The sequence below is a fragment of the Apodemus sylvaticus genome, chromosome 10 (genome assembly GCF_947179515.1).
Source record: "Apodemus sylvaticus chromosome 10, mApoSyl1.1, whole genome shotgun sequence".
NCBI lineage: Eukaryota > Metazoa > Chordata > Mammalia > Rodentia > Muridae > Apodemus > Apodemus sylvaticus.
This window is the reverse complement of record NC_067481.1, coordinates 14,509,058-14,525,689: the sequence shown is the minus strand read 5'-3', so window position 1 is coordinate 14,525,689 and position 16,632 is coordinate 14,509,058. Positions and strand designations below refer to the sequence as shown.

General features: G+C 38.2%; 1 protein-coding gene across 1 annotated transcript in view; it reads left to right on the top strand.

Annotated features, from left to right (window-relative positions):
- Positions 1-16,632, top strand: part of Cep112 (centrosomal protein 112) — a 468,121-nt gene that overhangs the window by 43,306 nt on the left and 408,183 nt on the right. The window contains 2 exon segments of the mRNA XM_052196570.1: positions 10,089-10,179; positions 11,811-11,888. Coding sequence (XP_052052530.1) covers positions 10,089-10,179; positions 11,811-11,888 — 169 coding nt within the window.

The window sequence follows — 16,632 nt, the reverse complement described above, 5'->3', positions numbered from 1 at the left end:
CATAGTTATCACAGATAAGAGGGACATATCAATGAAGTTATTAAGCCACATAAACTTGGTTTAAAGTTATGGTTTTGAGGCCATATGTTTGTTCATGTGTGTACTGGTATGTACACAGTGTGCCTGTGAGTGGAGTGGAGTGGAGTGGTTGATAACAAATGTCTCCGTGTGTGTGTGTTCATTGTTTCTCACTCAATCTGGAGATTCAGAGATCACCAGTTCAGCTAGACTAGCTGGCTGGTCAGAGAACTCAGGGTAGCTGTTTACCTCCATCTCCTAGCTCTGGAGTTACAAGTGTGCCCCACTGCTGGGGATCTGAATTCAGAGCCATAGTCTTGCACATTGGGCTGGCTCTCCAGCTGCATTTATTGCAACACTTTTTGCAAATTGTTTGACATGTTTTTATAAATTTCCTTTTAGAATGTCATGTATGAGTACTGAAAGTAAATCATTTCTGCCTCCCTCTTCCACAGCTTCTCCCATGTTGTCCTTACAATTTATGACCTCTTAATTATTATTTTTTATGCATATGCACACATATGCACATGTGCGTACACATATGCATGCACTTCTGAGTCCTGTGTATGTATATGTTTATCACTTGGGATTGGAAACCTGGGATAATGTTGGCGCCTATCTCGACCAGCGAAGAAAGACGCAGCACACGAACTCTTCTTTAAGCAGTTTATTCAGGAACCTTTGAACAATCTTCTGGCTTCTGACTTCTCCCCCCTGACTTCTGACTTCTCCCCCCTTCTTCTGACTCTTCTGACCCCCAGAAAACACCCATGCAAAGCTTAAGAACCCCCTAGGAAGCCAACCCATGTGAGCCATGTGGCACAAGCAGATAGGTCCACATATGCGGAAACAACCATAGATCAACAGCCACAACCAAATAAGGAGTTGTTTACCACAGAGAACACTCTCTGTTGCACAGGAGAAGGCGGAAACGGGTGCCATCTTTAAGGTGCAGTACTGCACAGTTCTCCACAGGATAAGGCTCTTCCCTGAAGAAGACTGATTCTCCTCTCCCAGAAGCCATTAACTTTCTGTAGCTCTTCTTGTAGGCTTGGGGGCTGTGAGATTCCTCTGGGTCCAGAGGAGAATCTGTTGCTACATTTAAATACTTACCCTTATACCCACATGTATGGAGTATAAGGACATAAGGAATGCATAGAAGGTTGGGTGTACATTCTCACCCCTCAGCAAGTTGGGTGTGTTTCTCAGTCCATGGCAAGTCCTCCAAAACACACACTGCTGGTCAAAATTCAGAGACCAGCTGACAGTGCAGTCCCTGAACTCAATGGGTTCATCTGTAACCCAGCCTCTGCCGATGTTCAGGGAACATCATGGAAGAGGAGTGGGAAGACTGTGCGAGCCAGAGGCCTGGATGCCTGCCCTGAGATAGTTTCTCCTGTGTACTGCAGAGAAGCCACATGGCACCATGGTCATACTCACTGCGACCTTTTCTCAAGAGCAAGATCTCCAGCTGAGTTTTTGGTTTCTTGGTGAGACTGACTTTGATTTCTTCTGGAAATCCTTTGGTTATCTCTGGATCAAAACCAGATAGGCCTTCAGTTTTCGCCCCGTTCGTCCCAGGAAAAGGTGGCGTCCAAAGGTCAGTCCTCAAGCTTCATTCTTTTCGTTTTTCTTTCCTATCTCTCTGCATCTGTCTGTCTGTCTGTCTTCTGCCTGTCTCTGTGTGTCTGTCTCTGTGTGTCTGTCTCTATGTGTCTCTGTCTCTGTCTCTCTCTCTCTCTCTCTCTCTGTCTCTCTCTCTCTCTCTCTTTCTCAGCAGTGTTTCTCTCCTAGTTAACTTCATCTGTCAACTTGATACAATGGTACAGCCTGGCATTATTTGAAGGCGTTTCCTCATGACCAGATTGGCTGCAGGCATGTCTTTGACACATTCTCTTGGTTGTAACTCAACGGCCCAGCCTTCTGGTGAGCGCCACCCCCAGGCAGGGTGCTTTGGACTGTATTAGAAGCCAGGGAGTCAGCCAGCGAGCGTTGGTCACCTCCATAATTGCTGCATTAGTCCTTGTCTTCAGGGTTCTGCTTGAGTTCCTCTCTTGACCCTCTCAGAGCTTGACTGTGACCTGAAAATGTAAGAAAAAATACAATTTCCTCCCCAAGTTACTTTTGATTAAGGTGTTTATCACAGTAACAGGAAAGCAACCTAGAACAATTTCACTCTAAGCTTAGACTGATCTGGAATTTTGTAGCTCAGGCTGGCCTTAAATTCATGGTGATTTTTTGCTTTAGCCTTTGTAGCTCTGGAATTACAGGCATATCTACCATGCCCAGGTCTCTCTGTAATCTAGAATGGTATTTCATTACTATATTTTAAGAATTGTATCAGTTTCTATTTTTGCTTTCTCCTTTTGGAATTCATATTATTCTAGTATTAGAACTGCTAAATTAGAATTTTAATTGCTATAACTTTGTCCTTTATTTTGAAACCAGAAGTTTTCTGCCTCAAGCTTTGCTAGTTTCCCTCCAGATTGCTTCAATTATATAGGATCTTTTTGGTTCTATATAGATTTTAGGATTACTTTTATTTTTTCTAGGTAAAAAGCTATCAAAATTTTGATATGTCTTACTTTGAGAAGTATAAATCTTTTAACAACATCAATTTTTTCAAGCCCATGAACATGGAATACCTTCTTATTTATTTGCTTTTTTCATTAGTGTTATATAGTTCTGGCATATATCTATTTGGTCACATTAATTTCTAGATATTCTACTCTATTTTGATACCATTATAAACAAGTTCACCTCTTTTCTTTTCTCACTTAATTCTCTTTTTTCAGACAGGGTCTTGCTGTTGCACATATAGGGTACATTATTCTTTGGCTTGTTAGATGGCCCAGGCTGGCCTTGAACTTGTATTGCTCCTGCCCTTCCTGCCTCATGCCTGATACAGATTTTGCAGGTTGTGTCTTTTCAGGATTTTCTCATTATATAGGTTATCCAGTATGCCATGTGACTGATGGCAGTCTCCTCTAGAGTACTTTCCCTTTCCTGATAAACTCATCGTGCTGTCTCTTCCTTTGTTCCTGACTTAGTTGAGCCTGCTCTTTACCTCAGTGTAGCTAAGTGTGTCACTTTGGTGATCTCAGAAGAGTAACTCTTGGTGATGTTAATTTTTCTATAATCATTTTTGTTTAATTTTCTGCTCTAATCTTAATATTTTCTCCTATTTGTAGGATTTGGGCTCAGTTTTTTTTTTTTCTAATTTTTGAAGGTTTAAATTTGGGTTGTTAACTTGAGTTTTCTCCACTTTTAAACTTGTATAGCTATAACTTTTCTTTACAGCATTGCTCTCTCTTCTTTTTGTACATTTTATTAGGCTGTAATTTTCAGTTGTTTCAGTGTTTTCTAAATTTGCTTACTTTGCCTTTGATCTATTGGTTAAAGTGTGTATTGTTTAGTTTTTCATTTTTGTGTTTAGCCTGGCCATTCTGTGAAGTGCTTTCTGATGGTTTATAGTTCCTTTCTTAATTTCTTTTTTTTAAATTGCCTTTCTTTGTGATTTGATTATTTTTGGTTGTTGCAGCATGCTTGGATTGTTTTTATTTGTATTTTATATATTTACTACAATAAAAATTATGTTACTATAAAATTTGCACACATCATGTTTTAGTTATAATGGGCTACAGTAGTCCATTTAACCACAATTTTACTTTCCACAGTTTCAGTCACAGTGAACTGTAGTATGAGAGAATTAGGTAGAAAACTCCAGAGACAGCTGGAGAGATACTCAGTGGTTAAGATTCCAGAGAGAATCATCCATATTTTGTACCTCGTGCTTGTTCTAGGCAGTACAATGAAATCTGTGCAGTTGTTCCGTCCCTGCGTGGATGCTCTTTGTTCAGAATCAGGTGTGCTTGAGATGCCCAGTGCTTTAGGAGCTGTGTCTCTTATTAGTATAGTACACACAGATTTAGTGCCAGCCACTGTTGAAGCCTCCACTGCGAAGGTGTGGGAAGGAACGTGTTTATTTTAAGCCTGTGATAACAACTTTGATGAATACAAGAACTCTTTACCCCTCTTCCCTCCACACATCTTATTAATGTCCCCATTTTCCTCTTTTTACATTAGATATCATTAACAAATGACTATAGCTTGTAGTTAATTTTAAAATGCATGTGTTTATACTGAAATTGAATGTTAAAATTACATTACTGGACTAACGTTTATTTGCCTGTGTGACTGTCTTCACTAATGGGCTTTCCACTTACATGCTTATTCACGTTGCTAATTAGTTTACTCTCCTTGACTTGGGGAAACTGCAGCATTTCTTTTGGATCAGGTCTAGTAACAATGCCCTCCTTCAGTTTGTGACTGTGGCTTGGAAATGCTTTCATTTTTAGAGCAAAGTTTTGCAGGACATAAAATCATGGTAGTTCATTATTTTTCTTTCGGCCCTTTGAATATATCACCCCAGTGTCTCCTGGTTTGTCAGGATTCTGTGGTAAAGTCTCCGGAAGTCTTGCGGAGACTCGGCTGTATATTAGTTACTTTATTCTTTTTCATATCTCAGATCCCTTCTTTGTCTTTGACAGCATGATTCATAATGTGCTACAGTGCAGCTCTCTTTTCATTTGCTTTGCTTGCAATTCTTCAAGATACATAAATTTGGATGTCCTTTTGTTAGTGGACTCTTGCAGGCAGTCCTGCTGCCCAATTCTGCCTTTTCTTTTTCAACAGAGTGCTGCATGATGGTCGGATGGCTGCTCCTCTCAGGGCCCTGTGCTTCCTTCACTCTCCCTCCGCCCCTGTTAGCTTCGCTTCTCAAACTGGGTAATTTTAAATGTGCTGATTTGGGCTTACCAATTCTTTTTTGTGTTCTTTATAATGAATGCTGTTGAGGCCTTCTAGTTAATTTAAAAACAGATTACTAATTTATGTGTGTGTATTTGTGTGTAAGCCATGTGTTCATGGCTATTTGTGTATGTTTGTGAGTGTGGGCCATGTGTGTGTGTTGATGTGTGTGAGAGAGTGTAGGTGCATGTGTATATGGATGGTGGTATATGCATATATGAAGTCCAGAAGGGGTGTTGAATTTCTTGGAACTGGAATTCAGTGTTCTTTGTGGGACCTTTTGTAGGGATAATATCTTGTGCACTCTGTGGAAGCATCACATGTCAATAAAAAGCTGATGGCCAATGAGCTAAGGCAGGATTAGAAAGTGGGACATTTGGGGGAGAAAGGAATTCTTGGATATAGTCAGGCATGAAAGTTTCACCCCAAACTCTTAGGAAGTCAGATGTGTGGAACCAGGAGAGGTATCTAACCAGCCATGGTAGCAGATGCAGAATAGAGTTGTATAAGTTATAAGCGAATGGGGAACAAGCCCAAACTTGTGGTCTAGGAATTTATTCATACATAAATAAGCCTCTGAGTTGCTCTTTGGGAACTGGGATGTAGGTGGATAAGCCCACAGTTACAACCTTTGGCTCATTCCATGAGTGATAGGATCAAATGCCAGTCCTCTTGATAGAGCAGCAGGTGCTCCTCACTGCTGAGCTCTCTGCAGACCTTCCTCTAGGTAATATTTTAGTTCAGTTATTCTACTCTTTAGTCCCATTTTTTGTTTTTCTTTAAGAATATTTCACATCCAATTATTTAAACTCTCATTTTTTTATGTTCAATGTTTCCAAGCATATTGAGCATTTTGGAGATACTTAAGTATTTTTGACAGACTTTTTTTTCTTTGTCTCATTTCTTTGGCCCAGGCTAGTCATGCTGGTCTCAACCTCATGACAGTCCTTTTGTCAGTAGACTGGAATTACAGGCATAATAAGCCAGCACACTGGGTGCAGGTCATTCTTAGACTCCTGCTTAAGTATTAACTTTAGGAGATTCATTTCTTCCTTTGTTTGGGTCATTGTACACAATCTTTAACACTTTGTGTTGGTTTCTGTATTTGTAGAAAATAATCCTCTCTCCAGTCTCTTGGACCATTTCTTTGAACAGTGGACGATCTTTAAGAATTAGCTAGAGAGAAATTCTGGGGCCATTGCAACCTTTTCTGTGGATGTATCTTCTGACTTATGCATAACTACCTGAGGGTTGTTTTACTTGTTCTTTCTTTTCAGGAGCTTAGAACTTCCTGTTACCACTGGTGTTGCAGCTGTATATTGTTGGGTCCTCTGGAGCAGTAGAGCCCTGGCCCAACTTAGGTTGCTTTTCTGTTTGTGTCTTTTCTTGTGCAAGTAGGTTCTACTTGATCCCATTATAACATCAAAACAGGTTTAACAAGTCCTTTGGAAAACTCCTGAAAAAGTTTGAAGGTCAGACTTATTCTTGCCTTTTCTTTCCCTTCTTGAGAAACTGGAACAACAGAGTCGCCATGCATCTAGAGAGTTCTGGCCATGTCAGTGCTTACATCATCCAGTCCCTTAGGCATCCTTCTGTAAGGTCAGAGTGTTAGATAGGTGTCCCAGTTTTATCCCTCCCTGGAAGAAACTGATGTTTGGATGATTGAGTTGTTAGTTCTGTGATATGCTGGTGCTCTAACTCCCTACTGCACAAGTGGACACTTTGTGTTTGTTTGTTTATTTATTTGTTTATTTTAGCAGTTCATAACCTGACACCTTTTAAGAGCTCAGATTTAGGTAAGACAGAGATCCAACTTCTAAGTAGCACCAGGAAAAATCAATATGGTGGTGTGCAGCCTTTCTCCTCACCCCAGAATGAAGCTGGAGCTGGAGAACCCACAAATGTTGCCTTCTACCTGTTTTAATGCATGTGGTTGTAGTATTGCCTGTGGTACATGAGCCTCTTGTCTGGTGTCTTGATGGTACCCATTAGAAACTGGTTCATGAATTGAGAGAGGTAGCCTTGATGTTTCCCATTCTACCATCTTGCATTAGTTCTTGTAGACATTTTCTTTTGTGTAGAACATTTAATTGATCTTCCTTTGGGTTTTAAAATCCTACTAATAAAACACTGTTTAGCTTTTTATTGATACAGGGCAAACCTATATTTCACTGGTATTTGAAATAGTTTGATGGGGTTATATATTTTATAGCTCTAGAAAAAGTGAAGGGGAAATATATATTTTTTCTAGTGTTGCCACTTTGTAGTGAAAAGCATGTCAGAGGTTACTAAGATACCGTTTTTTCTTTCTGTTTGCTTTGGCACCCTGAAATTAATTCACCCACATAAATTGGGCACGTGTACAAGTATATCATAAGCTTGCAATGACTGTGTCCTGTGTACCAATTACAGTCTGTGCAAGCATCAGGCCAGGTATTTTGTGTGGCAGGCAGCCTTCTTATTCACAGAGACTTGCAGGGCCGGCTTCCCTCCTCCTCATTGCCTCACTTGTACTCTGACCACTCGTTCCTTCACTGCAAGTGTGACGCTGTCTTTGTACATACCTCAGAGTTCAAGTTAGCTACATCTCCAGCTGAAGACAGTTTCATGGCATGGAACTCAGCTTCCTTGCCTAAAGTCCTGTTTCTTGTGCCAGCCAGATCTTAGTGATGATCTCAACTTCCTCCTTTAGTTGCTTAGTTGCCTTGAGAAGAAGCTGCTTTCTGCCATGTCTCTCTGACCTTTATTGGGGCATGTTTTAGGGACTTCTTATGAGCTTAGTTTTGGACACGTTGCATTGGAGGCAGTGCTGTTCAGTTTGTATTTGTCATGGAATTGGAGGCTAAGAGAGTAATTTGAATTGGGGTGGTAGATTTGGTAAGCAAAGCTTCCCCTTGCTATTTGAAATACTAATAGTATATTGGTTAATCAGGGAAAGCAGATAAAACTACAGTAACAGGATAAACTCAGAACCCTAGGGTTATAACATGTATATTAAGGGTGGAGAAGAGGGAGGGGGACGAAGGGGAGGAGGGAGAGGGAGGGGACGAGAGAGAGAGAGAGAGAGAGAGAGAGAGAGAGAGAGAGAGAGAGAGAGAGAGGGGGAGGGAGGGAGGGGGGGACTGAGACTAATGAAGGGCTGAAGGGTAGTCTGAAGGATATATCTGAGGGGTAGAATGAAAGTCATTTGGTAGCTGACTGACAAATAAGTGACAAGCTAGGGAAGGGAAAATATTAATATTGCTTTTACCTAGGAGCAACTACATATGAATTAATAGTCTGTCCTTTTATGCATGTTCCTGTGTAATAAATAGATAAATGTTTTAGGCCTCCTTTTTATTAATATTTTGTATGAGAAGCACTTTTAATATTTAACCATTTTTCAATTTTTAACTATAGTTCTTTTTATGATTGTTTAATCAAGTCTCAAAAAAAGAATAGGCTACTGCTTAGAGTATCAGGTTGTATCTGCCTATAAACCAAATTTTAAGTGCTTGTACAAGTTTAGGCATGTTGACTAATAAAGTTATTCTCAAAATATTGCTTGTCCATTTTTATCATTTGCTTTTAACTATTTGCACAGCTGGGAAGCTTTACAGGCATATAAAAAAGTAGCTTTCTTCAAAGCAGCTTATGCAGACATTCAGCATTGCTTAGTAACCAACCCACAGGATGCTATTTTATCAGTGTTACCCTACCCAAAGCCCTACATTGCTTTAGCACTGTCTTTTTGATCTAGTAGCTTCCCTTTTTGGGCATTCATCTTAAAGTTTGCTTTATTTATGTCTTGTGTGTGTGTGTGTGTGTGTGTGTGTGTGTGTGTGTGTATGTGTGTGTGTGTGTGTGTGTGTGTGAGGCTGTGTGCCACATGATGGGAGCTGGAGGACAAACGTGGAGCTGCGTCTCCTCCACCTGTCTGTAGTGGGGGGCGGGGTCGGACTTGGGCCTGCGTGGGCAGGGGTGCATCTCCTCTGCTGAGCTGCCCTTCTGTCCCTTTCAGCTGTTCTTATGGCATAAGCTTTGTGAAGGAAAGAAATTCTGATATAGTTTGTGGTTGAATGTTAGTGATTTAAACTCAGTATATAGTGGTCTCCCAACTTACCTTTGGGAAGTACATTTTTGTATTTAGCTTTATATATACTCTTTTTCTGTACTCCCAGCCTGATGATAAAGTTCAGTGGATTGTTTATTTCTGGACTTTTCTATTTAATATTTTCAGAATGTGTTTGAATGGGTTAAACACTATAGCTGCAAAACCAAGACTTGTAGAGTGTTTATGTTTACTAGTTCATTTTTCTTTCCTCTCTATCAAAACCATTGCTTAGGATGTAGGTATTGAGCTTGTGTGAAAGACTGTGGGCTAACATGGAATATTAGAGAATAGTCTTTTATAGGGTGTTTTATACTAGAGAGGAGCCATTTGGTAACATCTAGTAGAAGAAATTCTCTTTTTCAGACTATGTTTGGGTGGTTAGCCTGCATGCATGTCTGTATAGCAAGTGTGTAGCCTGGTGTCCATGGAGGCCAGAAGAAGGCAGCACATTCCTTGAAACTGAAGTTATAGGTGCCTGTAAGCTGCCATGTGGGTTCTGGAAATTGAACTTGGCATAGGAGCCAGATTTCTTAACTGCTGAGCCATCTCCCAAGTTCCTAGCATTAAGGCATTTTACCTGAACTAACATGATTTATTTTTAAATTAACAGCTTCTGTGCCCTACAGATTCTAATTTAGTTTCAAATTAATTGAAACTTTAAGCAGTTAGGAAGTTTTATTATTTTATATATTGTAAGGTTTCATCTTGAATATAACAAAACTTACTAACGACAGGACAATGTTTCTTTAAGAATATATATTCCATTTTCTCTTTTCTTAACATTGGGGAAAAGGGAAAAGAAGATAAATTATTTAAATACATGTAGTTAGACTTCCACTTGAAAACAGCATTTGTTTGTAAGAAAGTATAGGTCCTTTATGTTTCATTTTACTTATGATTTAATGTAAATGAAATAAAATTTCATTTTAAAATATTAAATAAATTAAATTAAAATTTTAAAATAAAATAAATTAAATAATTAAAATAAAATGAAATTGAAAAGTACAAATGCATATTTATTTACATGAATTTTTTTCTGTTGAGTGAATCATAATTACTGTGTCTTCTCTTTTATAAAGGAAGAAAGTAGGCAATCCTAGATTTGGGTGTTTTCTGTCCTCTGATTTTTGTCACAGCTTAACTGTTCCTCTTTTGCTTTCTTTAATAGAGAACAGTACACTGGAAAGCTCCGAATGAGGTCCCATTCTGTGAGTCCAACTTATAAAGAAGACAGACAACGCATTACTTCAAAGATCTGTGTAAGATTAGATTTTAATTCTGTTTGTTCTATGTTTTAAGAAGAATCCCACTATTTGTTAAAAGTTCCAATTGCTGTATAAAAGTCTGAAGTTAACTGAAGTGTGAGGTTTGTGGTGGTTGCAGTGAATGCCTTTAATCCCAGCACTCAGGAGGCAGAAGCAGGTGGATCTCTGTGAGTTTAGGTTAACCTGGTCTATAGAGCAAGTTCAAGGACAGCCAGAGCTACATAGAGAAACCTTATCTCAAAACAAGCAAATAAGTGTGAAGCTTTTGGTGAACATGTGGATGTCAAAAAGAATGGTGTGATTCTGCTTGCTCACTAATGCTCATCTGTGCTGGCCAGCGCATCATTTCCCCTGGATGGCAAAGAGTAACTCTGAGACATCCTGTTTTTCATTATTTAGTCTCCTTTACTCAGTTCATTAATTGAGTGATTAGATCCCCAGCAATCATAAAATTAAAAAGTGAATTAATTTATAGTGATAGAGGGAATGTTGCTTTTTTGATAAAGATAAACAATTTGCATATTCAGCAAAATTCCTCTATCAGTGTGCTGATTTAAAGAAGCTGTGTAAGGGGAGAAAATGTTCTTTTGTACAGTCATTATTACCTAATTCTGGCTGCCTTGGGTTATATGACTTTGAGTTACAAGGAAGATCATGTGTTCAGAGAGAAGGCATATGTAAAGTAAGGGACCACCAGTTTTTAAGGTTAGAAGTAATAGAAATTTCTTACATTTTGTTGAAAAGAAACTAGGACAAGTCAGTAGAATATACAGAGCAGTGGTTTGTTTCATCCAGTGTTTCAGTGTAAATAATCATAGGTAGATCCACTCAGTGTTCAGCAAGGAGATACTTCAAAAGCACAGGCATGTTCTGTCAACAGAGCCCAACTCAGAAGGAAGCTCCAGGGATGTAAAACAGTTGCTTTTTATGCAGCTTGACCTAGAGCTTTAAGATTGTTGATTATTTCTCTGCATAGCTCATTGGCTATCTTTAAATGTTTAGTTTTAATTTGGTTGATAAATGTGTAACACTATGAATTATATAGTAGGAAAGTAAAGAGTCACCATAATTGCATTTTTATGATGTGAGTCTTCGGTTTATTTGTCTTTTTATACAGTGTATGAATGAGAATTAATTTAAGAACAAAGAGCTTCTTGGACATCAACACAAAACTTTCCTGTTAACTAATTTTAAGGAGAGTAAATAATTCATCTTTTCAAGTTCCTCCATGCTTTCAAGCTCCTGTGGTACACCACAATTACAACTTCTTGTAGAAGAACTTAAAGAGAAAAGTCTGGATTAATTTTCAAAATATTCTTTGATTTTTTTTTGAAATCTAGTTACTTTGTGAATATATTGTTAAGGCATCTCATTGCCTCAAGCATTTATAATAAACAGCCATTAATTAGAATCAAGACTCTAGCTTAGTTGTAACATGATCCTTTCCTCTGAGGGCAGTTCCACATTACCAAACAAGTATAACACACAACTCTCATTACTTTGAATGACTTACATTTTGTGTTGTTTTCTCTTCTTCCTCCTACTCCCTCCTTTCCCCCTCTTCCTTTTCTTTGTTTCTTCCCTTGCTTCCTCATTTTTTCTCATTTCTTTATTTTGTATTTCAGGAAGTTCATTCAAAAAAGTCTCCTATTTCTTTGGATGACAGTGACATTGAAGTTCGCCTGAACAGTTGGAATCTTGGGGTAAAACCAGTATTTATTGTATATGCATATCGATGTGGTAGAGTCATATCATATGTAGAAAATAGATTAAGTAACTTAATTCTATTCAGTGAATATTGAATATTAAACATTTATTATTATTTTGACTCTGAAAGGAGTTTAAGTATGAGAAAGACTAAATAAGAAAATATTCCAACGAAGTGTAAAATGATTCTTGTCCTTGGTGAGCCAACTTTCTCATTGATGAAATCAGTCAGGCATATAAAATAGCTAAATAATAATTGATGGTGACATATCACAAACTATCAAACTAAATAATATGAAAAGTAGAGTAGGGTCATGTGTCTCTTAAAAAACAGGGCTACATCCTATGTTCTGTGAGGTGTCATTAGGAGACTGCCTCATTGTGTGAGCATTAAAAGTGTACATACTTAACAAACGATAGTGTAGGCTAGTCACTGAGTGTCACTCTCATGACCTAACCAAGAGGTGCAATAAGATAAGCTGTATGAGGGTATCACTGGCATAGTAGGACAGCTTTATTTAAAATAAACTTTCTTATTTCTAGGGGTGAATGAAAAATGATGTCTATGATTTTACTTCTGTGGTAATTTTTCAGTACTATAATAATATGGAATCATCATTTTACAAGTGCTTTGTTTTTCATGATGGTATATGGCTTGTGAATGTGCACTAGTAGAGGAGAAAGAAAGGAATAAGAACATGAAGAAAGTCATTCAGATTAAAGCAAACAAACCAACAAACCTCAAGGAAACTTCTTGAATGAGTAGCCATGATAGGCAGATTTTCATGTACAAATGTCACCAGGGACATATATTTCTTTTCCAGGTTCTTGGCTTAGTAGATAAAAGAATTTAAAAATGGACACAGATGGACCGTGAGGGTGATCAGTTGAAGTCAGAGAGGGAAAAAGACCCCAGCACAAACAGGCAGGGCAAACTGGAGATCGTGGCAGCTACCGTGGGTGCAGAGTAGAAGGCTGAATGCTGTCAGCTACAAGTTGGCAAAGAGCCGGGTCTGCGGCAAGAGGCCTGGCACAGCTGCTTGGGGGGTGCCCACACCATTTTAAAAGGCCACCTATATACCAGAGGAGATCTACTACTGCTACTTCTTCTCTGTGCCAGGGTATACCTGTGAAACAGGGCTTCAGAGGACCCTTTAGCATTCCTTTTCTCCCCGATGGTCCTTCTCACAGGGTGGAAGTGTTTGGATAGGTGGGCAGAGGAATTTAAGGCAACGATAGCTATGAAAGCAGACTGCTAGTGTAAGTGAACCAAACTGGTTGTGTGAGCTTATGTTTCCACGTACTAGTTAGGATTTGTGGCCTCTATTGCCTTTACTGCTTAACTGAGAATTGCACTGTTTTCATTTGCTTTTGAGACGGTCTCATGTAGCTTTGGGTGATCTATAACTCATGTAGATTGGGCTAGCCTCAAACTCCTGGGTAATCCTTCTGCTTCTGCATATCTAGTGTTGAGGTAAAGGTGTGTTCTGCCACATTGGCTGCGTCATTCTCTGATATCAGGCTAGTGAGACCTGGAAGTTTTTTCTTTCTCTCCAAATTCTATTTTTCATACATAATTCATTTGCCTTAAGGACATGAAAGGGTATTTCAAATGATTTTCATTATGCTTTTTGCCACTTACGAATTTATATCTTGGCACTTTAAGAATAAAAGAGAATTTAATATGTTAAAAATATGAAAATCAGAGGAATAAAATTATCTCAAAATGTGAACACAAAGGTTAAAACTGTTACATGGGTGAGGCTCTGAAATCTATCTGAGAATCTAAAGGATAAATGGTTTCCAAATAAAATTTTTGAGTGTCATCAGCACTTAAAATGTTTTAGGACTTAGAACATTTTGAAATTTTGATTGTAGGATTAGGTGTACTCTATTGGTCAATGTTTTGCAAATATTCAAATATGAAGCACTTCTGAATATGAACCTATCACATAAGAGATATTTGACCTGCGATATTTTTCTTTTCTTCTATGTGATTTTATAACATTCAAAATTTAAATAATTTGGAATATATTATGAATTCTATATGACTTACTGCTTTGAATTCTATATAAAATTAAAAACATTCATTTTCTTTTGCATATGTAGTCCAAAACTGAAGTATTCTGCTTTTTCTGGACAGCTAAATTACTCTCAGTTTGTTGCTAATCTTAACCATAATTGTTGTATTCATATTTTGTTGCTTAGGTTACATTAAAATTTGGGGGTCATTCAGAAGTTTTATACCAGTTTCAACCAGTCACTGAGATGTCTATTTCTCACTCATCCTAGTCTTCATGAGATGCTTTGGGCAAATGTGTTTAATGACATCATGACGGATATACTGAAGTAGATCCCTTACCCAGTAGGTGTTGATAGTGCACATAGCTGTGTTTGTGTGGTTGCTATTAAATGGAAAGGATAGGGAGGAAAAATAATGAAGAATAATGGCCACCCAGTGACTGCCTGGACAGCAGAACTCAAGAGCAACTGAAGATTTGCTTCTGGGAAATGGAAATATTGGCTGTCAGGTAGAGGAACTTATTTTAAAACTTAATTTTATTTTAGACTGGTGAAGTTCGAAGAGATGGTAATATTAATTGCAGAACTCATGAAATTCAAGGGGTGCAGGCGTATTTTGGACTTACTATATTGGAGGTGTTGCCAAGATGCAAGAACTGTTTTATATTTTCAGAGAGGAGAGAGGAGGGTGTCTAGATTATGGAGTGGACACTTAGGAGGTGGGAACTGGATATGAAATGAAAGTGATGCAGATCTCCTGTTAATTTGAGGAGTAGGCTAGTTACAGAGAGAAGTTGAATTGATTGGCAGGTGGAGACGAAGCCAAAGGAAAATATTTCACGTTTGACAGTGCAGGGGATGTTGCTGTTGGAGGGAAGTCCTGTCGCCAGCATGGGAGCAGAGCACAGGAAACTCCTACGGAAGGACAGAGGCCTCTGCCAGAGAGCAACTTCAAAGAGGACAATGAGCCCTGGTGCTTTTCCTTTAAACTTGCCTTTGCCCTGAGCTAGTCGGAGATTTGGATGTACATTTCTTAGTGCTTTCCCTCATTATTTAACTGTTAGGAGGATTAAATATTTCATATGAGAAAAAATTTAAGATCTCTAAAATATTTTGATGTAATGCCTTAAAACTAGTCTTACTTGAGAATGTGTTTTACTGTCTTGTTATTTGACAGATTTACACATTATATAAAATAGAAAGAGCATACTTTCTCATAGACTTACAGTGCACATACACTAACCAGGCTAACCTGTATCTCTTGGTCTGAGTGGAATGAACTATTCGGTTTAGTAGAAAACTTGGAGTTTCTTTTGCCTACAGGTTCATTTGTGAATGTCTGCTTGACTTTGTTTTCACAGTCCTCTAGAGTTGGTCAGTGCTGTGAGCCGAGAGTACATTCTTTACATGGCTGCACACTGTCAGCACCTTCCTTCTGATGCAGTTGATATTCTAGAATTTGAATATTCTAGAATTTATGTACGTTTTCTTTCCTTCAAAATATACTCTTTTCTCAGGAATATTTTTTTGTAGTATGCACTTCAAGTAGAGTTTTTTTTTTTAAGTAGTAATGAAAGTTTTATCGTGCATTTTAAAAATATTTCACCTTTTATCCTTCAGTTTTGTTCAGTCTTGCTTGTGATTGCTTAGGTTTTTTTCTTTTTATTATTATATGAATATAATGTTTCTATAACCTTATCTTAAATTCTTGACATTCTTTCTTCTGCCTGGTCAGTATACTGTTGATGCTCTCTATGGAGTTCTGTTTGATTTTGAGTTGACCCTTTTATATCTAAGTTTTTCTTTCAGAGTTCATATCTCCTTTCTGATTTCTTGTTCTTGTTGTTAAATTTTTTTTGCCCAGATCTTTAACTTTTTGTACTCCATCAACTGTTTTAAGTAGATCCTTGTTGAGGTTGATGCTAATTCTTTAAATTAGGCTTGAATTCTTAAGCACTTCATCCATTGCAGCAGAGCAACAGCATCCAAATAAACCAGATGTGGAAATACAATTGAAGGGAGACAAAGCAAGCTGCTTCATCGTTTCAGATGGTTGTGAGCTGCCATATTGGTGCCATGGTTGGGAATTTAACCCCAGTCTTTAGGAAGAGCAGCCAGTGCTCTTAATTGCTGAGCCATCTCGCTGTCATCAATGAATGCTGTCTTATGGGTTTCTAGAATGTTTTTATGCATTTTCTTTTATAAGGAGTAACCTTAACAACCAGTGGCAGTTACTGTCATAATACAAATTAGGAGGCAGTCTTCATTCCTTTCCTCTTTGCTATGGGTAGAAGTGCATGAAGAAGTTACTGTGCTGACAGTGTTAGAGCTTCCACAGCATAAAGACTTCGAATTGCAGCATGAAAATTGTGTTTTTTAATTGTTAAAAGAAAAATAGTTTTTTATAGAAAGATCAATTTCCATCTTAAATTTTTTTAATTTTTTTATTCAATATATTTTTTATTTACATTTCAAATGATTTCCCCTTTTAAGGCCCGCCTACTCCCCGAAAGTCACATAAGCCCCCTTCCCTCCCCCTGTTCTCCCATCCACCCCTTCCCACTTCCCTGTTCCGGTTTTGCCGAATACTGCTACACTGAGTCTTTCCAGAACCAGGGGCCACTCCTCCATTCTTCTTGTACCTCATTTGATGTGTGGATTATGTGTTGGGTATTCCAATTTTCTAGGCTAATATCCACTTACTAGTGAGTGCATACC